General features: G+C 37.8%; 3 protein-coding genes across 6 annotated transcripts; 2 read left to right on the top strand and 1 right to left on the bottom strand.

Annotated features, from left to right (window-relative positions):
- The first annotated feature begins 125 nt into the window (after positions 1-125).
- LOC127498258 (putative deoxyribonuclease TATDN3) lies at positions 126-3945 on the top strand. Of its 3 annotated transcripts, none has more exons than XM_051867406.1 (10): positions 126-310; positions 394-426; positions 506-579; positions 648-726; positions 811-873; positions 1128-1237; positions 2653-2708; positions 2798-2910; positions 3293-3373; positions 3454-3945. In XM_051867406.1, the coding sequence occupies exons 1-10, from the start codon at positions 257-259 to the stop codon at positions 3595-3597; spliced, it is 807 nt and encodes a 268-aa protein (XP_051723366.1). In that variant the 5' UTR covers positions 126-256; the 3' UTR covers positions 3598-3945. The 3 variants fall into 3 exon arrangements, with proteins under 3 accessions (XP_051723366.1, XP_051723367.1, XP_051723368.1); XM_051867407.1 differs by having other exon boundaries at positions 3296-3373; XM_051867408.1 differs by having other exon boundaries at positions 3299-3373.
- Positions 3946-4898: 953 nt separating this feature from the next.
- Positions 4899-14982, top strand: coq8ab (coenzyme Q8A, genome duplicate b). 2 transcript variants are annotated; one of them, XM_051867401.1, is made up of 15 exons: positions 4899-5130; positions 5745-5864; positions 5991-6254; positions 6446-6512; positions 6612-6686; positions 6775-6900; positions 10083-10168; positions 12235-12375; positions 12468-12549; positions 12627-12720; positions 13391-13532; positions 13634-13741; positions 13829-13894; positions 13984-14070; positions 14609-14982. In XM_051867401.1, exons 2-15 carry the CDS (start codon positions 5760-5762, stop codon positions 14900-14902), a joined length of 1737 nt encoding a protein of 578 aa, XP_051723361.1. In that variant the 5' UTR covers positions 4899-5130; positions 5745-5759; the 3' UTR covers positions 14903-14982. The 2 variants fall into 2 exon arrangements, with proteins under 2 accessions (XP_051723361.1, XP_051723362.1); XM_051867402.1 differs by lacking the exons at positions 4899-5130; positions 5745-5864; positions 5991-6254 and having other exon boundaries at positions 6780-6900.
- Positions 14983-15415: 433 nt separating this feature from the next.
- On the bottom strand, positions 15416-26568 carry LOC127498257 (zinc transporter 2-like). The gene is made up of 8 exons (XM_051867405.1): positions 26232-26568; positions 25950-26134; positions 25604-25750; positions 19534-19687; positions 18754-18940; positions 16079-16184; positions 15861-15995; positions 15416-15788 (listed from the first exon to the last, which is right to left on the bottom strand). Exons 1-8 carry the CDS (start codon positions 26309-26311, stop codon positions 15661-15663), a joined length of 1122 nt encoding a protein of 373 aa, XP_051723365.1. The 5' UTR covers positions 26312-26568; the 3' UTR covers positions 15416-15660.
- Between the last annotated feature and the right edge of the window lie 82 nt (positions 26569-26650).

Here is a 26650-nt window from a genome sequence, read left to right on the forward strand (position 1 = left end):
ATGAATGCCACCACTAAGAAGGCTCGATTTATGAATATTAATTACGTAACACGACGTTCGCCGATGATTGGCTGAACGGCAGGAAGCTCTGAGATCACCGAAAAACACTGGAGGACCTAATTAATATTCATAACATAAACCTTCGCCGTAGTGGGATTCGTAATGAGGTAAAAATGACCGTCACATCCGGTTCTGTAGTTTACGTCTGCTGATCCATGTGGACTGTCGTTTTGAACGATCTGAAAAATATACATCTATGCAAGGTTATATCGACTGTCACTGTCATATTTCTGCCGAGGAATTTGACAATGTAAGAAAGCAATATAGCTGCAAGGTTCATAATACTATAATACTCAGAAGTTTCTTAATTAGTGTGTGTTGTGTTTATTTTAGGACATTGATGATGTCATTGGAGAGTCTAAAAAGGTACCTCTTTCTGTCTATATTCTCTTTCAATCTGATATCCATATTAAGAGTTCAGTAATGTTTGTTGTTTCATTTTTAGGCTGGGCTTGTTGCCCTTCTGGCTGTAGCAGAGCATGCTGGTGAATTTGAGAAAATTATACAGCTCTCACAAAGGTATATCTTATATATTATCTTATATATTTTCAGCAAACTCAATATTAAATGGTATTAATATCCTATAGGTTCCCTGGATTCATTATGCCATGTCTTGGAGTTCATCCTGTCCAAGATCCAGCACAACCCAGAGGAGCCTTACCTGAGGTTTAAAATATGTTCATATAAAGATACATTTATTTTATTTACTGTCTTCCAGCTGACACAGTTTCCTTCTTTTCTGCCCCTCAGGATTTAGATGCTGCATTACCGCTGATTGACAAATACAAAGATCACATTGTAGCTATTGGTGAGGTTAGACATATACTGTATGTCTAACAAGTTATTATTGGTAGAGAATATAGTTCTGTAGGATTTTAGTCCCTTAATTGTCTAATAAATAGAAAAGAACCATTGTTTCACTAATGTATGAATGCACTGTTAATGCAGTCTAACATTCTTGTTTAAACTTTTGTTAATGCAGGCAAAAAAGTCTTCCTCTTTCATCAGTACCTAAATGAATTATTTAGTGTTATGATGTTTTTATGAATGTGTATCATCATATGTAGGTTGGCCTGGATTTCACACCACGTGTAGTTAACAGTGACTCTGGGAAAGACGGTCAGAGACAGGTACTCATTCGACAGGCCGAAATCGCGAAACAGTTGAATCTGCCTCTGTAAGTGTCAGTCTTCTGGCTTTGTATATTTGTGCAGTGTTGGGAAGGTTACTTTGGAAACGTAATGGGTTACAGATTACAAGTTACTCTATTTAAAATGTAATGAGTAGTGTAATAACTAGCTAGACAAAGAGCAGGAGAAATACTAAGCAAGTGTCTCAGAGCCAGCAAAAGCTATGAAAAGAGTGACTGTTTATCTCACAGAGTAAGATGCAGCCATTTCCGAAGCCCATATTTACAAAATATAGATTCTGGGAATCAATACTCTGGTCTCATGAGACCAAATCAATCATTTTGGATCTAACAGCATCCAAAATGTTATGGTGTTGCTAGAGGAGGAGTACAGTGAGAAGTGCCTGGTTCTCACAGTAAAGTTCAGAGGTAGTAAAGCTCTGGGATGTATGAGTGCTGAAGGTGTGAGGGAGTTGTGCTTTATCAATGCTGTCATGGATTCCCACACCACTGTGTCATTTAATACACAAACTTGAAACAGAAGATGTTACCCTTTCCTCATTCCCTGCATTGTGCATTTTTTCAACATGACAATGAGGATATGCATTCTCCCGAAGGTGAAAAACCTTCTGTGAACATGTATTGCACTCAATCTTAACACTCTTGAGCGCCTGTGGGGGATTCTGTATAGAGACGAGTTGAGCAACACTCTCCATTAAAGATCAGGGCATTTAAGGAGCTCATCATCCAGGAGTTAAACAGGACAGATGTGACAGTTTGTCATGAACTTGTACACTCCGTGCCAAGAAGGGTCAGAGCAGTATATTTAAAATTATGGAGGGCATACTAAGTGCTAGAATATTATACATTTGTTGAATTAAATCTAGGGTGTACTCATTTCTGCAATCCTTAATTTAAACAAAATTGGCTAATTTACTTATTTTATGGCTATTAATGACATATATTTCTCAGTTTTTATTATCTATATGTTTAATATATTTTAGTTTTGCCCTAACATTTGAATTGTATTAGTGATCATAAAGAAAATACATCTTTTGTATTTTTTTCAGAGGGGGTGTACTCAACAAAATAAAGCATATACATAAACCCAAATAGGAAATAAAACCTTTATTAAATAAGCATATGTCCTATTCTGCATCCTAAACTCCTTAAACATTGGCGTCTCGTATTTTAGAGCAGTCAATGCAATTTGGGAAAGAAATCAATTAAACAAATTAATGTTATTCAACATATCCTAGCTTTTTACAGAAAATATTCAGATGTAACCCCCTAACTAATTTAATTACACATTTTTTTCTCAGTAACTTTAACAGATTACAGTTACATTTATTTTGTAATTATGTAACTCTGTTACATGTAACTAGTTACTCCCCAACACTGTATTTGTGCACATAAAAAATTATGTTATGATCTTTCATATAGCAATACATTTTGTCTGTTAGGAATGTTCACTCAAGATCTGCTGGAAGACCAACCATCCATCTTTTGAAGGAGCTGGGTATGCATACCAAAACATGCATTGACAAACAGTGTTTATTTATAAATTGGTTGCTTTTCATGATTTCAATCTTGTTTGTTTTCAATAAGGTGTAGAAAATGCACTGCTTCATGCATTTGACGGAAAACCTTCGGTTGCAATGGAGGGTGTAAAAGCTGGTTATTTTTTCTCAATACCTCCATCCATTGTAAGGAGTGATCAGGTAAATATAACCTACTGTAAAAGGTTTTGAGCTCTCTTTACAGTATGTGCTCTGCTAATAGACATACACTCCAAATCAAAAGCTTGAGTATAATTCATCAAAATTAACAGAAATGTAAATCTGTGAATAGTGACACGAATTGTCAAACAAATCTTATACTTTAACCATTCTCTCAACCAACTTCAACATTACGTTACATTTTTAGTTTTGTACAAATATATATATTTGAGCACTTAAGCTGAAGTCTTTTTATGAAGATACAATGATACAATTATGAAGATTATCTTAAGATCTAGAGATCTTGTCCAAACAGGCAACTTGTAATGTAGAAGTATAATTTACAATATTAGTCACACATCACATGATATCCACCTTTCATAAGAAGCAGAAGCTGGTGAAGCAGGTTCCTCTGGAGAGCATGTGTTTAGAGACAGACGCTCCTGCATTGGGACCTGAAAAGCAGGTATGACAGTTTATATTTTTTCTGTCATAAACATAATTTGACATTCTGGCATTTTATTTGCATCTGTGTTTTTACTCTAGGTGAGGAATGTACCAAGGAACATCAGCATTAGTGCCGAATATATCGCCAAAATCAAAGGAATTCCCTTGGAGAAGGTCATAGAGGTCACTACCCAGAATGCCCTGCAACTTTTCCCCAAATTAAAAACATTTATCAAAGCTTGACATTAATACTGCACCTCTGCAAAGCTGCATAAAACTGTCCTTTAAACAAACAAATGTGTTTTGTTGTGTAGAAAATGTGATCATGAAAAAAATATGTATTTTTTTTCAGAGGACATTGCTTATTTTCATTTATTTGACTGAAAAGTGTAAAGAGTATTGCAGTGATTAATCAGTTGGGTTTTTTGACTCAGGATGTAGCCTGTTGTTCCCATTTAATGGAATGACTGCAAATGACCACAGCTACCAAAGCAGAAGAAAAGTCTTTTGAGAATGTTTTTTTTCTTTGTTGTGATGTCAAACAAATATTGTATCATTGATTAAAAGCTGTAATAAAAACATAAAAATATACAGTGGGTCTCAAACCTGTCTGTGAAGTCAATGAGCAATAAGTTTACACCAAGCTAATGCAAGCATGTAAAGATACAAGCACGTCCGGCATATTCATAGGATAGTCAGAGACATAACATTTTTCATCATTAGGGTAAACTATAGAAATGGAAGTCCAGGCAGAAAAAGTGAGTGTAGTGTAATGAAATGAACTTTGATGCTATAAAAATGAAAATGCAGAACTTGCTTTTACCAGTAGATGGCAGAAATTACTTCATATTTGTGTCTCCAATCTAAAAAAAAAAAAAAAAAAAGGCCGTCTGTAGGCAGGGTTGCCAAGTCTGAGGTATTCCCGCATAATTGAGTTACTTTTAAACCCCGTGGGTTAAAGTCCCCGTGAACCAGAAGTTGCAAACGACTTTTCTCCACTGTTTTGACGTATTTCCAAGTGAAACGGAATATTGAATAGAGGGCAGGGTTTTACTTTAGCGCTCCTCCTCTCCATCTCTCCCTCATAGCAGACTAAGGGTTGGAGGGGAGTGGTTTAAGCGTTTTCAACCCAAGCTGTCAAACTGACGTCATCAGAGAAGGAACGCCATTCCAGACCGGAAGTAACTTTTCAGATTTTGATTAAAGATTACCACGACAAACTATTTTTTTTCTGTGTATTAACTTGAACGGATTAATTGTTAACCGCAAGGCTAGTAATTATGATCTAACAAAGTAAATAGGGTCAGTTTTGATTTCATGCCTACTTTTAACATATAGCATAAATTATATTTGACTGATATTTTATATTCTACCAATGATAACACTTAACTAGATGTTAGGTTTTTATTTTGCATAACAGTGACTGTAAAATATGTATTTTTTTTTTAGGTATGTGAATGGCACATGAGTTTTGATATTTGGGATATGGTCATTGTGCTACTTTTGGGGTATTTTTTTATTGGCCAGTGGGCTAGTTTTGTTACGCAGACCTGGCAACCCTGTCCATAGAGCCGCGCGCCGCCTGGAGGAAGAAGCGCTTAGTGAATCCATTTTTTGCTGCTGGTAACTTTTGCTGCTGTCTCAGTTCCTCAGCTCACTGTTTTCACATTGTTTCATTTGCATGTCATCGTATGTTTGGACAGCTCACGGAAACTTAATGGAGTTGATGTAGCCTATCATAAATGAAGACTTCAGTGAATGGCACTAAGGATAATAGTAAGTAGTTTATATTTTTGCTTTGAAAACAACAATGTCTGAACCTGCACCAGAAAGCTTTGTTTGATCTGTAGTTCACTGCTGTCACTTAATTGTTAAATGGAGTTTGAATTCATTTCTAAATTTCTGAATTTATTCTGAACCGCTGTAAAGTGTAGTTATATATATATATAATGTGTGTGTGTGTGTGTGTGTAGGCTATATGTGTATATAATAAATATATATATATATATATATATTTTTTTTTTTTTAAATATGAATAAAAGCTATATTAGTATAGCAGCGTTATTTTAGTATAATTGAGATGCTATATTTTATATATATATATATATATATATATATATATATATATAAACATTTGTATGTATTTTTATTGTTTTTAAGTGTGTCTATATAGTTTTTATTATTTTATATACTTTTGTTATTTTAGTACATCAATATAATTAAACTGAATTAAATTAAAGTTTAAGGTTTTAGATTATATTTAAGTAAAATAATTTTTTTACATAAGCTCTTTTATGGTTTAACTTTTAGTTAAATAAAGTTTTAGTTAGTTTTAGTTTGCTAAATAAAGTGTTAGTTTTAGTTAAATAAAATAATTCTCTCTTCTGCAGCTCTGAAAGGTTAAAATGGCAGCTGATATGTTATTGATGAGGGGAATCAACAGGTTCAGAAAAGTTACACTTGGAGGTCAAAAACGAGTCCTTTTTAACACACCTCACCTGAAAGAACAGGTAAGATTGACAAACTGCTGTCTGAGTAGTCTTTATTTATCTGCCATGATTTAAAGTAAACATTTCCAAAGCGTCATACATCCAGACCAGAATTTTACTTTGTTTGTCCTGCATGCTTGGTTTCAGGAGTGTGGCAGTTGCGGCCACCAAAATGCCTCCAGGTTTAGTGGCGTGGTGGGTGTTGTTGAATGTGCCAGGGGTCGTGACAGGTATTTGGGGAGATCTGGACACAGGCTATTTGGAGAGGCTATTTGTCCAGCTCGACAGCACGTCTGTGGACAGATCTGTTTATTCCACCAAGATCATAGATTTTACAGTGGACTGAAAAGAGAAGGTGTTGACACGACCAAAGATGCCAAAACACCTGATTCCAGAAAACATAAGCAAATGGTACAGCACTCTAAACTGTAAATTCTTGTTGGTTACACAGCACTGATTGAAAGTGTTGAAGTTTAAATGTTACAGTTTGATTTACTTTGAATACTTTAACATTTATGCAGCATTACAATTAGATTTCTATCTTAAAGCAGTAACTATAAAAACCCCTTCTGCGATTATGTTATCTACTATTGTTTTCTCAGCTAAGTGAAAGTGCCAGAGAGAGAAAAGTGCCAGTCACAAGGCTGGGAAGGTTGGTAAACTTTGGAGGTGAGATAACACACACATTATAGTGTGATTGCTTGTTTAATTAGCTAAAAAAAGGCTTTGGTAAACAAGGAAATGCTAAATATTTAATGAATCCCATAGGTTTAGCTTTTGGACTGGGCCTTGGAGCCATTGCTGAAGTGGCAAAGAAGAGTCTTGCACCTGGAGATAAATCAGGTGGGAAGATGTGGTTGGACATTATGGTTCAATTGATTGGTTGTAATTTACAAGTTGGGTTATTTTATTCCTCTCTCCTCTTTGGCAGGACAGAAAAAAGCAATTCTGGACTCAAATCCCTTCATATCAGAGGCCAATGCTGAAAGGATTGTTCGGACTCTCTGCAAAGTGAGAGGAGCCGCACTTAAACTGGGACAGATGCTCAGCATCCAGGGTGAGAGATTCTTCCAAACAATTCTGTCTGTAGCGATAATGAATATTAGTGCAGTCATTTTTAAATTCAGCTGAACGTTTATGAACTAAATTATTTATTTGAAGTACCTCAGATATTTAATGAAATGTCTAACCTTTCAAAATATATATATATATATATATACAGTCACAGCGATCCACACTCCAATCCAGAAGGGAGCGCGCGGGGTAATGTAACACTGTTTGCTAACCGCCACAACAGGAAAAAGCGCATAAGAAGAAGAACAGACAATCTATGCATAGAAAATGTTTACATTTAAAGGGTTAGTTCACCCAAAAAGGAAAATAATGTCATTTATTACTCACCCTCATGTCATTCTCCACCCCTAAGACCTTCGCTCATCTTCCGAACACAAATTAAGATATTTTTGATTACATCCGATGGCTCAGCGAGGCCTGCATAGACAGCAATGGTACTTCCTCTCTCAAGATCCATAAAGGTACTAAAAACATATTTAAATCAGTTCATGTGAGTACATTGGTTCTACCTTAATATTATAAAGCGACAAGAATATTTTTGTGCGCCAAAAAAACCCCAAAATGACAGCTTTTTAACAATATCTAGTGATGGCCGATTTCAAAACACAGCTTCATGAAGCTTCGGAGCTTTACAAATCAAATCAGTGGTTCGGAGCGCCAAAGTCATGTGATTTCAGCAGTTTGGCGGTTTGATACGCGATCTGAATCACTGATTCGACTCAAAAGATTCATAACGCTCCGAAGCAGTGTTTAGAAAACGGCCATCACTAGATATTGTTAAAAAGTCGTTATTTTGCTTTTTTTGGCGCACAAAAAATATTCTTGTCGCTTTATAATATTAAGGTAGAACCACTGAGCTCACATGAACTGATTTAAATATGTTTTTAGTACCTTTATGGATCTTGAGAGGGGAAGTACCATTGCTGTCTATGCAGGCCTCGCAGAGCCATCAGATTTCATCAAAAATATCTTAATTTGTGTTCCGAAGATGAACGAAGGTCTTACGGGTGTAGAACTACATGAGGATGAGTAATTAATGACATTATTTTCATTTTTGGGTGAACTAACCCCTTTAATCTCTCAACCAGTGACCACTGAACTCTAGAGGGGAGCATTTCACTAAATATATGCACTATATTAGCTTATATATTCATTATATTTACTTTACCTGTTAGTAATGTCTTAATTGTTTAATATATGTTTAAATAAATTTGTCATGAAAACAAGTTATAACAGTAACTGTGAAAATGATTATATTTCAAAAATGAATTGGAGTAGGAAAAAAAAATCTAAAAAATAGTTTTATAATTAGATTTAGAAGTTAATGCAAAACCTTCCTCATGTGCAATTGCTTTTTTTGTTGATTATTATATCTAAAAATAAATAGCAACTGAATATAATAGTTTGGGCTCTGTTATTAATTGTAACTAGAGATGCACCGATACTAAATTTCTCCACCGATACGATAACTGATTATTCAGAGAGATATCTGCCAATACCGATAGTTTGGGGTTTCTGCCTTTTATACCTTCCTTTAAATGAATGATAGTTTCATTATAATTAATAATTAATCATTTATATTTTTAATTATTGTATTTTGAAAGAAATGCAAATAAAAGCTTTATTCTCTCCATTTCATCAGCTTGTTTCAGAGTAACTGGTATCAGTTATAAACATAAACATATTACTCAAATTAATATTAACACATATTAACTAAATTCTGAAGATTAAATTAATATTTCTTAACTTTCTGAATGTTATTAATTCATATAATTTCTATAAATATTCAAACTGGTTTCTTAGCATTTTCTTTACACATAGCACAAATTCAGTGCACTTTCCTGCCCTCTTTTGATTGACAGGATATATCGGCTCTGACTATTGGCTGTTTTTAAAACTATCGGCCGATAGCCAATAGTGTGAAAATTTGCTTTTATTGGCCGATACTGATTGCTGGCCGATATATCGGTGCATCTCTAATTGTAACCTTTAATATTATAGCAATGTGCAAGAAAGGGCTCCCTGTATATAATTTACAGCTGAGACAGTTTTTTTATGCTTAAGAAAATGTTAATTATAATTGAATTTATTTAAAGACAGAGACAAAAAATAATCCACCGTTTAATGAAAAGAAAATAAGAAGCAATTTTAAGTTTATTATATATATATATATATATATAAAATTAAATGACTAATACATTTATGGACATAAAATGAGATCTAAAAATGAGATCTGTAAATAATCTGTTATAATAAACTGTTATATGAAAAATTTAATTTAAGGAATAAATTATATCTTTTTATTATTGGAGGTTTTTATTAGAGGTGATTGCTGATCAGTGATCTGGTCTGAATTGATTTGGTCATTTGTCTTTTGATCAGTAAATATCCCCCTAACAACACCCTAGCAACATCCTGGCAACCGCACAAAACAGTTTAGCATCATAATGGCACCATTCATGTAAATTTAATTTGGCATTACTAATTTTATCGCAAATATTTAAAAATAGGATGGAATACCATAAGACTTTGAATTTGCTGTTGAAATAGCCTTAAAATATAAGTAAAGAAGGTGATGTTATCTTGTAAGGCAATTAGTGACACATTTTACACAGTGCTCTCAGTGCTAACGTTCACACTGTATTGTGTCAAACGGTTTTTTACCACTTGTTTTCTTCTCTGATTCGGCCACTACCCTTGACATTGACCTGTTTTCTATACTGCCACACATGGCAGGGTTTATTCCTGTTAAGAATTTGACACAAATGTCATTCTGAAATATCATTACACCCCTTCCCCTCGACACAGTGTAGGGCTGTTTATGTTGCCGACTGCATTCTGTACCTTTCCACTTGTTAAAAGGAAAGTAGATGAAGACGGAAAGCTGATAAGATCATATTAAGTCTCTTTTAATCTGTTGTTGTCTTTTAAAAAGGGCAATAATATATTATGTGCCATGTCATTGAGGTGAAGGACTCAGCTAGCTTGAATATGTCACGACCCAAAATAAGAAAACCAGCTGGCCACAATAACCATGCAAAGCTTTTTTTAGTGCTTCATGCTATTCATGTTGCAAATGTACATATTCAGAGCTTGCTTAAAGTGTGTTTGCATGACATTGCTACACAATGATCTTTGGTTCTGCTCATCTTTTCTTGTCTATAGATGATGCTTTCATCAACCCTCAGCTTGCAAAGATCTTTGACCGTGTTCGACAGAGCGCTGACTTCATGCCCACCAAGCAAATGATGGTATAGCCTCAAATGTGAGAGTTGAAAACACAAACAAAACAGCTTTTACAATCTAAAAGTCAGTGTTGGGGTAGCGCATTACAAGTAATGTGAGTTACGTAATCAGATTAAATTTGTAATGAGTAATGTAATGTTGTAATGAGTAAAGTAACACATTACTTTTAAATTTACAACAAAATATCTGAGTTACTTTTTCAAATATATAATGCAAGTTACTTTGTTTTCCCATTTATTGACTGACAGCTCTCTTGTCCCCATGTTAAGAGAATTCAGGAGTAAGTGCAGAGGCGTTGTGTGTAAACATGATGGATATTGTAGTTCGAGACTAAATGTGAACATAAATTTACTCATTTCACTTGCACAAAAACAGATTCAGTATTCCTCAAAATGAATAAAAACAGTCAAATGCAAACTATTACGCAAACCTGTAATAATGAAATATATTAAATAGCACAAATATACTTTATGTAGTTAATCTCATTTTATTTACCAATGCATTTGCTGCTGACCTTCAATGATCCAGTTCAACTATACTAATAAGCAAAAAAAAAAAAAAAGTGTCTACACCGGACGCGAGCGACGCTACGCGTCAAAAGATAATAGAACCCATTATAATCAGTGTTATTTTCTACACTGGATGCAACGCGACGCGAAAAAAGTCGTGTCTGGTGTAGACACGGTGTAACTTTCCCCAACACTGCTTAAAGTTGACATTAAAAAATGTTTACAAGTCATTTTATGTCAGTAATTTGTTTTTTTTTAATGCTTTTGAGCTAAAATTAGTAAGATATTATGAAAGATAATCAATTTTGACTTTATTGAGATAATGACTTTGAGACTACGTCTACATTAATCCAGATACATTTGAAAACAGCGTTTTTGTTCCAAAATGCTCTCCGTCCTCACTAGCTTTTCAAGTGTTTTCCAAAAGTTTCTCGTCCACATTGAAATGCTGAAAAATGCTGAAATCATCATACTGTGTAAAAAGTAATAATAGCTCACTGTTATATGATACAGAGAGACCAGACATAATAAAGTTCTCACGTAGTTCTTCTGGCACAATCATTTTATTAGCAAAATATCTCACCAGGTCGCACTTAGTGGCCATTCCAAGTATGGTCTAGAATGCAATCTTTGGGCCCTATTTAAATACATGTGCGTACTGCCACGATTGGTCAAATAATTAGCCAATTTCATTCGTCATTACTGTAAATGGGAAATTCTGATACATTATGATATGTAGGTATTTTTATCTTTATGTACACAATAATAATCTTTTACATTGTAATCCTTTTATTTTTAATATTTGGCATGTTTGTGTGCTGCTGCACGTCCAGCGTCCGTGTGTGTTTAACATGCAGAGTGTATGTGCATTGTGCACCCACCTATAGGCGCAGATTCACCCTTTAAATAAAAAAAAAAAAATACTGCGCCATTGACTTTAGACCAGGTTTTTGTTGGTCAATGGCGCAGTCGTTTTCAGTGGCCTCAAAATAGCAACACACCAACAATACGCTTGGACACCCCTCGTTTTCAGACGTCCATGGGCGAACAGATGGGCACGCGTGCATTTGCTATTTAAACAACATGCTGGAAACACTTGCGTCGCGCCTGGCTTCGCATTGCACTGGGTGTATGATAGTGCCCTCAATGTTTTAACCGCGGTACAGCAATTGCGAGTAAATGTCATCTTTGCAGTAATGTAATATGAAAATTTTACGAAGTAGACTAACATATCTTTAGCAACACTGGTATAAACACATATTTATTGATACATTATGTGTCACATGACTAAACATGCATCATCTTTTTTAAAGATGCATCATAAGTTTTCACAGTCTACACTACAACATGAAGATGTTCAAATTTATCCACTTGGGAGAGTGCCTTCAAAAAGCTCAGTTTTTGCAGAACATAAACACCAAAACGTAGTGGAAAAAAATGCATTTCAAGTGCATTTGGATTAGTGTAGACGTAGCCTGAGATAACACTTCGCAGGTCAAACAGCATCCAAGTTTAAAAATAAAATAAGATTTAGTTTTATGGTGTGTTTATCATTCGGACAGAAAACGGTGGTCGGTGATCTGGGCCCAAACTGGCAGGATAAACTAGAGTACTTTGAGGAGCGTCCGTTTGCAGCTGCCTCTATTGGTCAGGTTCACTTGGCCAGAATGAAGGACGGCAGAGAGGTGGCCATGAAAATCCAGGTATGAAAGCTGGTTTTGTTTTTGTTTCACGTATGCGCTTTGTGCGGCTAGACCTAGGCATTAAATAATTGAACATTATTATGTGCTGCCAGTATCCAGGAGTGGCCAAAAGTATAAACAGCGACGTCAACAACCTAATGACAGTCCTCAGTATCAGCAATGCTTTACCTGAAGGTATGAATTATGTTGTGTCAGAATGCTTTTGATTTCACTTCTATTGTAACTGTATCTGTCATTCTGTTCGCATGAAGGTTTGTTTCCTGAGCATCTCATAGAGGTCATGAGCAGGGAATTGGCTTTGGAGTGTGATTATGTACGGGAAGCCAAATGTGCCAAGAAATTCCAGTGAGTATTTCAATAACTACATCCAAAGTGTAGGGCCCATAATCTCAGCGTACTTAATTTAAATGAGACTCAAATGAGACTTTATACTCAAAGGTTAGTCTGCAGGCCAGTGTTGTTTGAAGTATTATTTATATGCTATTATAGTATTTATTAATATATTTTAATTAGCTTTTCAGTTTAATTTTAGTTAAGTTTGTGCTTTTGTGATTTTGATTTTTTTTTTTTTTTTCTATTTAGCTTTAATTTTTATTTTTTATTAGTTTTAGTAATTTTAGTATTTTAACTTACACTTTTTTGTTATTTGCCAAGGCAACATTTCTAACATTCATTTAAGTTTTTTTATTGTTTTATTTTATTTTAGCTTTTTCCCCCAATTAACAAAAACTGTTTTTAATATTTTTAGTTTTAGTTATTTATAAAAACAACACGATTAACAGATAGGTATTATGAAGTGCATTTCGTTATAGAGCTAGATATCACAAATCAAACTGACTTGCACCTTTTGGAATATAAATAATACCAATTTCTAAGATTAGTGTAAAAATATGCAAATTCATCATGTTAGACTTAGTGTTTCTGGAACATTCTGTAATATATTGTGTATGTACAGTACAATATTTCTAATTTCTAATTTTTCTGTAACATTCTGTCTGTGTTAATATCATTACAGGGAGTTACTGAAGGGCCATCCTTATTTCTATGTGCCAAATGTGGTGGATGAACTGAGCAGCCAACATGTCCTCACCACGGAGCTGGTGTCCGGTTTCCCTTTGGATAAGGCTGATGACCTGCCACAGGAACTCAAGAACGAGGTGAATCCGGCCACACATGCCTTCAGACTGATGTAGTCTTCATTAAAAAGGTCTTTTTGTAGTCCTGAACATTCATAATGTTCATATCTGCTCTTTGTCAGATCTGTGAGCAAATTCTGATTCTGTGTTTGCGTGAACTCTTTGAGTTTCGATACATGCAGACAGATCCAAACTGGTCAAATTTCTTTTTTGACCCACAAACACACAAGGTATTTCTTTGTTTTCATTGTATATTTGTAATCTTTTAATCTGCATTGTTTTGATTACATTAAATATTGTCTGGGAATCATATTCAGGTTGCTCTGTTAGACTTTGGAGCCACTAGAGGTTTTGATGCGAGCTTCACTGATGTCTATATTGAGGTAACACTGTAAACTTTACATTGCATATTTATGAGATTTTCATATTTATATTTGTGACAATTTTTAAAATTGAATTTTTTATTTATCAGATTATCAAGGCTGCTGCAGACAGGAATAGAGAGGGAGTTTTAAGACGGTCAATTGATATGAAATTTCTGACCGGATACGAGTCAAAGGTACAGTAATTCACACCAAAGAGTCCACAGACCTAAAAATAACATGTTTCACCTGCCCAAACACTCTATAATGGTTTTGTCATGAGTCTTTGGACGCATCATATCCTGTTAGGCCACTGCCACAAACATTTTTAACTTGTTTGAGAAGCTCCATTTACATAGTCAACATTGAACATTCATAAGTGTGAATGGAACTGACCCCACATGCTTGCTTTATTTTTCCAGTCCGACTAGATGGAGCTCGGTTTTGCACACTGTCTGTAGCCCCCCTCCTCCCCAGCACCACCTGTCTAGATCGTTTATGGGGTTCTTGTCTTGCATCAGCAAAACCATTAAGTTTATATTTGTCATTATGAAATGTGTTAAACTAAATTACTAAATCTTAATTCTACTTCTATAAAAATCAAATTTGAATCACAGTTTTGCATCATTTTTCCTTCTAGACCTCAATTCAAATTTAAAAATTAAATTCTCAATTCAGTTCTTAATGGCGCACAACCTTGAGTGTAATTTTATTTCACTCGTTTCAAAATTTCAGGCGATGGAGGATGCCCATGTGGATGCGGTGATGATCCTTGGGGAAGCGTTTGCTTCAGACGAGCCATTTGACTTTGGTTCCCAGAGCACAACAGAGCGGATCCACAGTCTGATTCCTGTGATGCTGAAGGAGCGTCTGACTCCTCCACCGGAGGAAACCTACTCACTGCACCGCAAGATGGGTGGCTCCTTCCTCATCTGCTCTCGCCTGAAGGCCAAGATAAGCTGCAAAAACATGTTCCAGGAGGCCTACGCTAAATACTGGACAGATCGGCAAAAGGAAACTGCAAAATGAACCATTGGGCATATCAATGTGTGTGTGTGTGTGTACAAGACAAAAATGGATTTGAAAGAATTAAATGCATTATGCTAGAATGATGAATATGCACTTTATTTACAGCAGTAAATGGGGGGTCTTTGGCTGTGGATTATACTTGAATAATATAATTGAATACGTATATATCTATGAACCACGAGAAAACTGTTAAAAGTTGTTGTTTTGTGATGTGTGGTTTGCATTTCAATCTTGAGTTAAATATACTTTTGAAGTTGCAGAACCAAATATTACCTAAATTGTCAAGATGACATCAGACATAAAAAGCATATATTTTTGTTTATTTTGTGATCTAATTCACTGGAAAATGTTTAAAAATCTGTCATTGTTTGAACTGTCATCTGTTATTGTACTGAACGCTCATGTCGTTCTAAAGCTTCATTTTTCTGAAGTCCATCTTTTTTTACAGTCTATGTTTTAAACCCATATGGTTTTCTTTCTTCCATGGAAAACAAAAAGAGAAGAGGCTTATGCTGGTTTTGGAACAGTGATTTTCATTAAAATTTTGACCACATTGTTTGATAAACAAATATTGCTGACAAACATATCACAGTTTGTGTCCAAAAAAATAGCATGTTATTCTTTCTTTTAAAGTGCACAGTATTGTCCCTTAATGACAAAACGTGTGCCTTAGAAAAACTAACATTTATTGTAAAAATGTATATTCATATACATGTATTATACATGCAGCCTGTTTAACAAGAAGCTAAAATCCTATGTCAGTCCATCAGGTCCTGGCACTGTAAGCAGTAAGACTCTGTTTGAATGGTGATATTTCTGAATCCATATTCCGTCTGGAGTAGTTTGGTCATGTTCATCAGCACAGTCTGTGGGTTGGTTTGTTCATCTGGAAATTAAATCATTTGTTTGGGTTAAACAGCCATTTTTGGAGAAGCATTTGAATTTGCTTATGTTTTACCTATGACTGCATGAACGGAGAGATGCGTTTCGCTTGTGGTTAGAGACCACATGTGCAGGCTGTGTGTAGATTTGACTCCACCCACTGCCAGTAAAACGTCATTCACTGAGTCAAAGTCAACACCATGTGGGACTCCTTCAGATAAAACATGAACTATTAGCTTATTGTGTCAAGATTTTTGGTATTTATGATCATATGCAGATCAACCAGTCACTTGCCTTCCATGAGTATTTTGAATATGTCTTTCAAGATGGTGAATGTTGTTCCAACCACAAGTATTGAAAACAGAAAAGTACAAATTGGATCTGCTATTTTCCATTCAGGCTGTTAGGACAAAGAAACCAAAGTTGTAGAAAAATTTTTTATTGCATATGCAGCTGTTCAAAAAATATTTGCACATACTCTCTTAAAAATAAAGGTTCCACAAGGGGATTTTTAAAATGATGCCATAAAAGAACCATTTTGATTCCTCAAAGAACCTTTCAGTGAACATTTTTTAAAGAACCATTTTTTCATTTTAAAACTCTAAAAAATAACTTTCCACCATAGCAGGGGTGTCTAAACTCAGTCCTGGAGGGCCACTGTCCTGCAGAGTTTAGCTCCAACTTGCCACAACACACCTGGGGCCAGTCAGTCACGGGTGATCAGCAATGGCGACTCCGAGTAGAGTCTTTCACGGCGGAAACGGCAGTCAAACAGAGATGCATCATTGCACCCACTCTGTTTGCCATCTTCATTGCTGCCATACTCCACCTTAATGGTGAAGAGCTGCCACAGGGGATTCCAATCATGTACAGAACTGATGGCAGACTCCTGATGAGGATATCGCACAAATATCGGCAATGGACACTCTGCTAGACCAAGCCCAAGAGGAGGCCATTCCTCTGGTGGAGTGGGCCCTCATCCCTATAGGGCACTGCAAGCCCAGTGAGTCTCTGCTTCGTAACTGGCAGCCGATTCGAGTGTCCTCCAAAGCACACAAGTAGCTGCTCTGACTGCCGGAACTGGCTAGAGTGCTCAATGTATACACCCTTAAGGGCCCCGACCAGTCAGGGTGGGTGTGGCACCTGCTCATCCTCTGTGGAGGGGAGAGCAGAGAGTGTTTTAACCTGCACTCTGAAGGGTGTGGAAATCATCTTAGGCACATAGCCTCTTCTTGGTTTAAGGACAACTTTACTGACATTAGGTTGAGGCAAGCTTGAGGCAAGATTTGTCCAGTGAAACAGCCTGCAAATTGCCAACTCGCTTGACCGATGCCAAAGCTAGCAGAAGGGCAGTCTTTAGCAAGAGAGGCAGAAGGTTGGCCGTTGTGAGCAGTTCAATGTTTTGTGTGCTCCAAGTCGTTTTTCCCAATGGATTGGCCAGTTATAGGAACGTGGTACACTGCAATAGCTGCCACCAATACCTTGAGCGTGGACGGGGTGCATCAGCACCTCTTGTAGACATGAAAGTATTGATGCGTTCCCGCAAGATTCTACATTCGAGGCTGAACACAAGCCAGAAAAAATAGACCATTTTGGGGTGTATAGGCACCTGGAAGAAGGTGCCCTTGTCTCAGAGATTGTATTCATCACCTTCCGGGAAAGACCCAAAGGAGAGACGGAAGAGTCAAGGAGAGCTGTCTTGTCGGCATTCTTGATCTCTGTTATATTAAGCCAAAGGTGGCACTCGAGGACCACAAATTTGTCCATGGCTCGACCAAGCTCTTGGGTGTAGACTTAGTGGGACGCAGGGCGAGGTCGGTCAAATTTTTGATGGAATTTTTGAACGCTGCTGGATCAGGTACAGACTCATCCATGGCACAGAGAAGTTTGGACTGGTAGACCTGAAGAGCCGCTATTGTATGCAGGGCCGTTTGTGGTGTACGCTCTGTCTGCGAAGGTTGATTTAGTCCTGCATGGCTTAGATAAGCTGTTTAGTTTTGTATGGTGTAAAATACCCATTTTTTTCAGTGCTGTCGACGGAGGTGAAAGCAGACAAAGAGGAATAATGGACACATGCTGAGTAGGGGGCATGCTATGACTTTACCAGTTCTTCGTGGACTTCTGGGAAGAACGGGCTGGCCACTGTCATGGGGCCTGTTGATGGCGCCCCGGCTGCAGGAACCATTTGTCGAGGCGGCTGCGGGTGGTGGTTGGGGGAGTTTGCCCAGTCCTCCGCTTCAGAGACATAGTGTCGTCATACACAGGTGCTGGGCCAACGTGAGCTCGCTGTAGCCCGGTTGCTCAGCCCCGCGGCTCAACTTTTTCCTTCGCCTCGGCTCGAAAGGGGAAGAGAATGGGAGAGTGTGCGAGACAGGATCACTTTCCTTAAAAAAAGCGATCCGCGAGTGCAGCAGTGCGAGACTCAACAGCTGGTCTCTGTGAGCGCAGCCTCGGTGTGGGCCCGGCCCAGGTAAGCGATACACTCTGTTTGCTCGTTAACCAATGTCACAGAACCGTGAACATAGAAATATGTTGTTCAATTATTGAAATTTTAACTTAAAATCTTAGGGAGTACCTCAAGTAAATATTTTGTCACAGAGGTTGACAAAAAGTTTGGGAACCTCTGCATTAGATAATGAAATATAAAAAAAAGTGGCATTTATTTGACAGAACGATTTTAGCTTAGAGGATCATGTTGATACAAATACGACAATCTATGCCTGTGTTCTTCTGTGTGGACTTAAAGACAACAGACTTCATGCATCCACTAAAAATCAAAACTCCAGGTGATTCAAACATATTGAGCTCAAATGATGAAGAGGAGTTAGTGATAGTGAGGAGAAACAACCCTGCAGCATTTGAGACACACTGATCTGATTAATTACATTCACACATTTATTAATCTGACTAAATGTCCATAAAAGTTAAAGTCTGAGAATTTATGTGCCAGTAATAGTAATGATACTAACCCTGAAGTAGATGATCACGGCAGCCAGCAGCACGCCTAAACTTTGCAGTAAATCTCCCAGCACGTGAATAAAAGCAGCCCTCACGCTGGTGTTTCTGTGCTCTTCTGTGAGGCCGTGAGAATGACCCGAGACACTGAGAGAGCTGTGAGAGTGATGAACCGGAGACTGGTGGAGAATAAAAGCCAAACTGATGGAAACAACAACAACAAAAAAGATTTTTCTTACTTAGTATTTTTGTCTTGTTTTCCATTCCAAATATCTAGTCTTAAATCAAGATATATTTACATGTTTTCTGAAACAATTATCAAAATGAAGTGAGTTTAACCATAAAAATGCTTAACGGGGTCAGAAAAATAATCTTGTTTATCTTTTGATTTATGTTTATTTTTCTGACCCCATTGATAGATTTTCTTGTTTTAAGCATAAACTCACTTAATTGATACATTTTTCAGAAAACAAAACTTTGTATCTTAAATCAATTTGCTTCTCAAGTAAATGTATCTTGATTTAAGAATGTTTAGATATTTTACTGAAAAACAAGACAAAAAGACTGAGGAAGAAAATAATTTTTTGAAGTGCGTAAGAAAAGTAAGTGGCGCAATGCAATACACAATTGCCGAAATCATTCATGTTTATCGCACAAATGGTGTAGAATGAGCTTCATGCCAACGTTTAACATTTATAGTTAGTGTTTCTTCCTTACCCAACCATGAGTATGAACACTTGTAATAGTGATGATTGACTTAAACACCACTAATGAAATCAAATAACATCACTCACAAGATGTTGAGTGCTACAGCACATCCAGCTGTGATTATCATGACATCACTGTGTATCTCATAATCATCACTGATGATCCTCTGAACAGCAATGAAAACAAGAACCACCGTCACAGTCCAGATGGACAGAACAGATAGAAGAGCCCCTAAAACCTCTGGACAAAACAAATGACAGAAACACATTTGGAACAGTTGGCATAGTTATCAAATGTAATTCTGAAGAAAGGAATAAAACATTAGTAACAATATACACTATCAGTCAAAAGTTTGGAATAGTTTTGATTTTGATTTTTTTTTAAAGAAAACTTTTCTGCTCACCAAGGCTGCATTTATTTGATTTAAAAAAAAAATTAAAAACAGTAATATTGTGAAAATATTATTACAATTTAAAATAAATGTTTTGTTTTAATACATTTAAAAATTAAATTTTTTCCTGTGATGCAAAGCAGAATTTTCAGCATCATTACTCCAGTCTTCAGTGTCACATGATCCTTCAGAAATCATTCTAATATGCTGATTTGACGCTCAAGAAACAGTTCTAAATATTATCAGTTTTGAAAACGGTTGAGCTGCTTCACATATTTGAAACTGTTTGAAACTTTTTTTTTAAAAAATAATACTTTTATTCAGTAAGGATGCATTAAATTGATCAAAAGTGACAGTATAAAGACATTTATTATTTTACAAAAGATTTTTATTTCAACTAAATGCTGTTCTTTTGAACTTTCTATTCATCAAACAAAACAGTTTTTTTTACATTTTAATAATATTTCACGTGTTAGCCTTGGTGACTTTCAAAAAACATAAATAAATATATATATATATATATATATATATATATATACATTTTATAATATACATTTATTTGAAGCTGCTGGTGTCTCTGTAGTCTTAAGAACCTCTCCATGCAGGCTGGCAATTGCATAAAGTTTCATTTCAGCCACTACTAACCAAAGCTCACAAAGTGAAACATCTACATTGGGTTAAGAAATACATGAAGGTGCCGTCTCTGCGGGTTTCAAAATGACTTCAGCAAGATATGTGGAATTTATAACTGACTGTTTTCTGTTATGGTATAAGAAGGATAGTGCCTTCTGAAATAAAAGCATTTTCATTCAGGACAATGCACTATCCCATGCTGCAAAAAAATACCTGTTGTGTAGAAATGTATTTCTACACCCACTGTAAATGTTTCTCTTTGTGAGCTTTTGTTAGAGGTGGCTGAAATGAAACTTTATGCACAATTGCCAGCCTGCATGGAGAGGTTCTTGAGACTCCAGAAGCTTCAAATACCTGTTTGCTGCTCAACAGTGGCTTTTTTTATATATAGCTTTCCTTTAATACAATGAACTTGTTTGACAGAAACTTTCCTTAATAAGCCTTTACCTGACCAAGTTCTCTTGTGCTGTAAATTACTCACAAATCTTAAGATAGTTTGATCTCCATTCAGTTTTCACACAATATTAGTTGTTTTCTTGCCTTTTGCATAACATTGCACCATTTCACGTTTTTAATCTTCATTAAGATCTTTCTTCCTCCCCACATTGCATGAAAACTGTGACTTGCTTAATAATGTGGAACAACTTCTTGAAGTACGGTTTCCATTTACCTAAGTAGACCTGGCAATCTATTTAACAAACCTGTCTGAGATTGATACCAGTTATCTAAAAAGATATGGAGAAATAATATACATATATATATATATATATATATATACAGTCAGGTCCATAAATATTTGGACATCGACACAATTCTAATCTTTTTGGATCTATACACCACCACAATAGATTTGAAATGAAACAAACAAGATGTGCTTTAACTGCAGACTTTTAGCTTTAATTTGAGGGTATTTACATCCAAATCAGGTGAACAGTGTAGGAATTACAACAGTTTGTATATGTGCCTCCCACTTTTTAAGGGACCAAAAGTAATGGGACAGATTAACAATCATAAATCAAACTTTCACTTTTTAATACTTGGTTGCAAATCCTTTGCAGTCAATTACAGCCTGAAGTCTGGAACGCATAGACATCACCAGACGCTGGGTTTCATCCCTGGTGATGCTCTGCCAGGCCTCCACTGCAACTGTCTTCAGTTCCTGCTTGTTCTTGGGGCATTTTCCCTTCAGGTTTGTCTTCAGCAAGTGAAATGCATGCTCAATTGGATTCAGGTCAGGTGATTGACTTGGCCTTTGCATAACATTCCACTTCTTTCCCACTCTTTGGTTGCTTTCGCAGTATGCTTCGGGTCATTGTCCATCTGCACTGTGAAGCGCCGTCCAATGAGTTCTGAAGCATTTGGCTGAATATGAGCAGATAATATTGCCCGAAACACTTCAGAATTCATCCTGCTGCTTTTGTCAGCAGTCACATCATCAATAAATACAAGAGAACCAGTTCCATTGGCAGCCATACATGCCCACGCCATGACACTACCACCACCATGCTTCACTGATGAGGTGGTATGCTTTGGATCATGAGCAGTTCCTTTCCTTCTCCATACTCTTCTCTTCCCATCACTCTGGTACAAGTTGATCTTGGTCTCATCTGTCCATAGGATGTTGTTCCAGAACTGTGAAGGCTTTTTTAGATGTTGTTTGGCAAACTCTAATCTGGCCTTCCTGTTTTTGAGGCTCACCAATGGTTTACATCTTGTGGTGAACCCTCTGTATTCACTCTGGTGAAGTCTTCTCTTGATTGTTGACTTTGACACACATACACCTACCTCCTGGAGAGTGTTCTTGATCTGGCCAACTGTTGTGAAGGGTGTTTTCTTCACCAGGGAAAGAATTCTTCGGTCATCCACCACAGTTGTTTTCCGTGGTCTTCCGGGTCTTTTGGTGTTGCTGAGCTCACCGGTGCGTTCTTTCTTTTTAAGGATGTTCCAAACAGTTGATTTGGCCACACCTAAAGTTTTTGCTATCTCTCTGATGGGTTTGTTTTGTTTTTTCAGCCTAATGATGGCTTGCTTCACTGATAGTGACAGCTCTTTGGATCTCATATGGAGAGTTGACAGCAACAGTTTCCAAATGCAAATAGCACACTTGAAATGAACTCTGAACCTTTTATCTGCTCCTTGTAAATGGGATAATGAGGGAATAACACACACCTGGCCATGGAACAGCTGAGCAGCCAATTGTCCCATTATTTTTGGTCCCTTAAAAAGTGGGAGGCACATATACAAACTATTGTAATTCCTACACCGTTCACCTGATTTGGATGTAAATACCCTCAAATTAAAGCTGAAAGTCTGCATCTTGTTTGTTTCATTTCAAATCCATTGTGGTGGTGTATAGAGCCAAAAAGATTAGAATTGTGTCAATGTCCCAATATTTATGGACCTGACTGTATATCATAAAATTTGTGGTATAGTTAACAAGTTTGTGAATATTTTGAATAAAAAAGGAAAAACGATATAAACACATTACATACATATTTGCCAGCTGCATGACGCATCGCCAAGGAATTAATACATTATATAATTATGTTCAAAATATCGGTCGCCTTAAACTCACGCTGGGGGCTCAGCTAGAATAGGCCTATAGAGCCCCCAGACTATAGATAAATTACAATTTAGATTTAGTTTGCAATTTCCATCCCATGAGTCCTGATAAATGCATTTTCTACTTCTGAAGTGCTTCTTTTATAAAGATCACCGTTTCTCACATAACGCAGTGAAGCAGCCCCTGTATAGAGTGAATTATCGGTTCTCGAGCCATCGATATCAACCAATTCAGCACCACTGCCATGGACAGCACCTGGTAACGTCGCACTTAAGAAGGTGTATCTTAAGCAGCCTCCTACGGTATAGTTCAGGGGAATACGCCTAGAAATGGTTTATCTTCAGTTAAGGTCTACCTTTAGAGTCTTCGTACCGCGCTAAGAGACAACGTTATCGGGAAATCCAGCCCAGGTCTAGTTGGGCCAGAAAGACCTGCTCCTCTTCCTCCCTGACCTTGCACAAGGTCTGTGCGAGAAGGCTCACTGGGGGAAATGCATATTTGCGTAGGCCCCGGGGCCAGCTGTCTGCCAGTGCATCCGTGCAGAGGGTCCCCTCAGTCAGAGAATAAAACAACTGGCAGTGAGCGGACTCCTGGGAGGCAAACAGGTCTACCTGTGCATCCCCGAATTGGCTCCAAATCTGCTGGACCGCCTGGGGGTGGAGTCTCCATTCTCCCAGGAACGTGAGCTGTCGTGAGAGTGCATCGGCCGCACGATTGAGCTTGTCCGGGATGTAAATGGCGCGCAGCGACCTGAGTTGCCGCTGACTCCAAAGGAGGAGATGGAGGGTGAGTTGCGACATGCAACGGGAGTATAGACCACCTTGATGGTTGATGTACGCTATGGTCGATGTATTGTCTGTCTGGACCAGTACATGCTTGTCGTGCAGCAGCAGTCGAAACCGGCGCAGGGCAAGGAGTACTGCTAGCAACTTGAGGCAATTGATATGCCACTGAAGCTGGGGTCCTGTCCAGGAGCCCGAAGCAGCATGCCCATTGCATACGGCACCCCGCGGTGGTGGAGGTATCTGTCGTAACAACAACATGCCTGGACACTTGTTCTAAGGGCACCCCGGCCTGTAGAAAACCAAGGTCCGACCTTGGGCTGAATGTACAGCAACAGCTCGGTGTGATGACCACACAGAGCGTGCCATGGTGCCATGCCCATCTCGGGATTCGGCTGTGTAGCCAGTGCTGAAGCGGTCTCATATGCAACAATCCAAGCGCCGTGACCACGGCTGCGGATGCCATATGCCCCAGGAGCCTCTGAAATTGCTTCAGTGGAACCGCTGTTTTCCGCGTGTATGTATTCAGGCAGTTCAGTACGTATTCAGTTAGTTCAGATAGTTGAGAATGCAAATGCCCACCTCCCTGAGCGGGGCAAGGGCACCTTCCACGACTTTGGTAAAGACGCGGGGAGACAGGGACAGCCCGAAGGGGAGGACCTTGTACTGGTATGCTCGACCCTCAAACGCAAAGTGCAGAAATGGTCTGTTGAGGGAGAATTGAGACATGAAAGTACGCGTCCTTCATGTCGATCGCTGTGAACCAATACTGGGAGCAAAAGCACGTGAGGAATGCGTTCAGCATGAGCATCTTTAACGGGAGCTTGTGAAGGGCCCGATTCAAGACACGCAGATCTGCTGCCTTTTTTGAATACTATGAAGTACGGACTCCTGACTTCATCTCAGCTGGAGGGACAGGCTCTATTGCATCCTTCACCAAAGTGAACAGGACGCTGCTGAACCTGAGGCACTGAGGCACAGACATGGGTGTAGAAAACACCCATGTCTTTTAATAAAACGTAATTTCGTCCCCCGCGCATTTTTGGGCAAGTGTGTTCACATAGAGTCCAACGTGAATAAATATTGATTTAAATTCAAAGAGACAAGATAGTCTATGCATGATTTGTCATTTTATTCTTAACTAAAATGAGGCGACCTAAACATATATGGAGCGCTCACTCTCGTGTAATAGATGTTTCATTCATACTGGAAGCCGGAGGGCGCTCTTTCGCTTAGGTGTCTTCTTCTTGGAGGGCTTAGTGGTCGCAGAATGTCCAAAGCGGTTTCATAGAAGTAAATCAGCTAATCGCTGTAGCAGCAGCTGAATAAAATGCAGAAACGTATTGACTGATGAAACGTGAAAACAATGAACACACCATTGCGACAAGATATGGTTCATATCTTGTCGTAAACCAATCATAAAATTGTCATAAAATATAGGGAAAAAATATTAGAAATTGGTTATTGTTCAGCAGTGTATTTGATTTCTTATTACAAGCAAATTGATTTCAAACGAAAAGCAAGAGATGAGAAAAAAATAAAATCTATCAATTCAGTCCCCTCAGTTCTGAAATGATAGCTACACCCCTGGGCACAGAGCATCTCAAAGTAGAGGCGGTGGATGGGGCAGGGAGGCGAAATGCAAGCTCCCTGCCCGTGGCAAATGAGGGTGTGGCTGAGAGTGAGGAAGCAGTTCGTCGCTCACGTCGCTCTTTTGCCCCGCAGCGCCTTTAGCCCCGTTGTACCCTATATATACTACAGACTAAAGGACACACACACACACACACCTGATCGATGCCATCCAAAGGTCAGATGTTTGGAAGGTGGTCTGGAGGAAATCCACAGCGAGAAGAGACTGATCAAAACGCTGCCAAAGTCAGTGAGAAGATGAGCAGCATCAGTCATTATAGCGAGACTGTGAGCAGCGTATCCACCTACGAGAACAACAGAAAGTCAAGACAGTACCACCCATGACCTGCTACAGATATTGATTCACAGATAATGGAAAGAAGATAATAACATCTGTCACAGTATGTAACAGTATGTCATGTAGTATCAATTTTGTAGTCAACTGCATTTTTGCAATGAGCGGATTAGGTTCTTTAAACTGTGCATGCCTTTTTTTATTCTCACCAATGACTTCTCCGATCATGAAGATCAAGCACACAACACATGTGATGAGTAACTTTCTCCGGGCTTGTGTTTTGTCCTGGTGCTTCAAGCTTGTGTCTTTCAGGCTGTGACAATGAAAAGCTTGTGTGTCACGTTTACACTCAGACTGAGTGCTGAGGTATTCATTGTCTGAATTATCCAGCAGACTAGAGGAAAGAATCAAAACAGAATGAAGAAATCGAGATCGAACAGTTCGAATAACAGCAGAATGGTTGATTGATTGATGGCGTTTGAAATACTTACGCCGAAAGTTCAAGTGAGTCTGTCAAGGTTTTGTTCTGCTTGCTCAGCTGGACTTTCTCCAAATTCACCATGGAGACCATTTACAAAAAATCCTTCCAAATAGTAAATTCCAAATAAATAGTGCTTGTAATTTACAGGGCAGATTGTTTTAAAAAGCATGCATTAGAATCTCTAAAACTTTTAAGATGAACTAATGTTAAACTTTAAGTTTCCAGTAAGTTTTATGCCATACGCTGTTTCACACGCTGCTGCGATAACATGCTGGGAAAAATGAGTCGGTGCAGTGAAACCTTTTCATCAAGGTCACTTTTCCAAAACTAGAGATAAAGTGGGAAAAACGATTGGAGGGTTTGGATAACAGATGTGCACATATAGCATTTTCACTGCTCTAAAGATGTCTAAAGAGAGCAAATTCACAT

This window comes from Ctenopharyngodon idella, chromosome 17, assembly GCF_019924925.1.
Source record: "Ctenopharyngodon idella isolate HZGC_01 chromosome 17, HZGC01, whole genome shotgun sequence".
Lineage (NCBI taxonomy): Eukaryota > Metazoa > Chordata > Actinopteri > Cypriniformes > Xenocyprididae > Ctenopharyngodon > Ctenopharyngodon idella.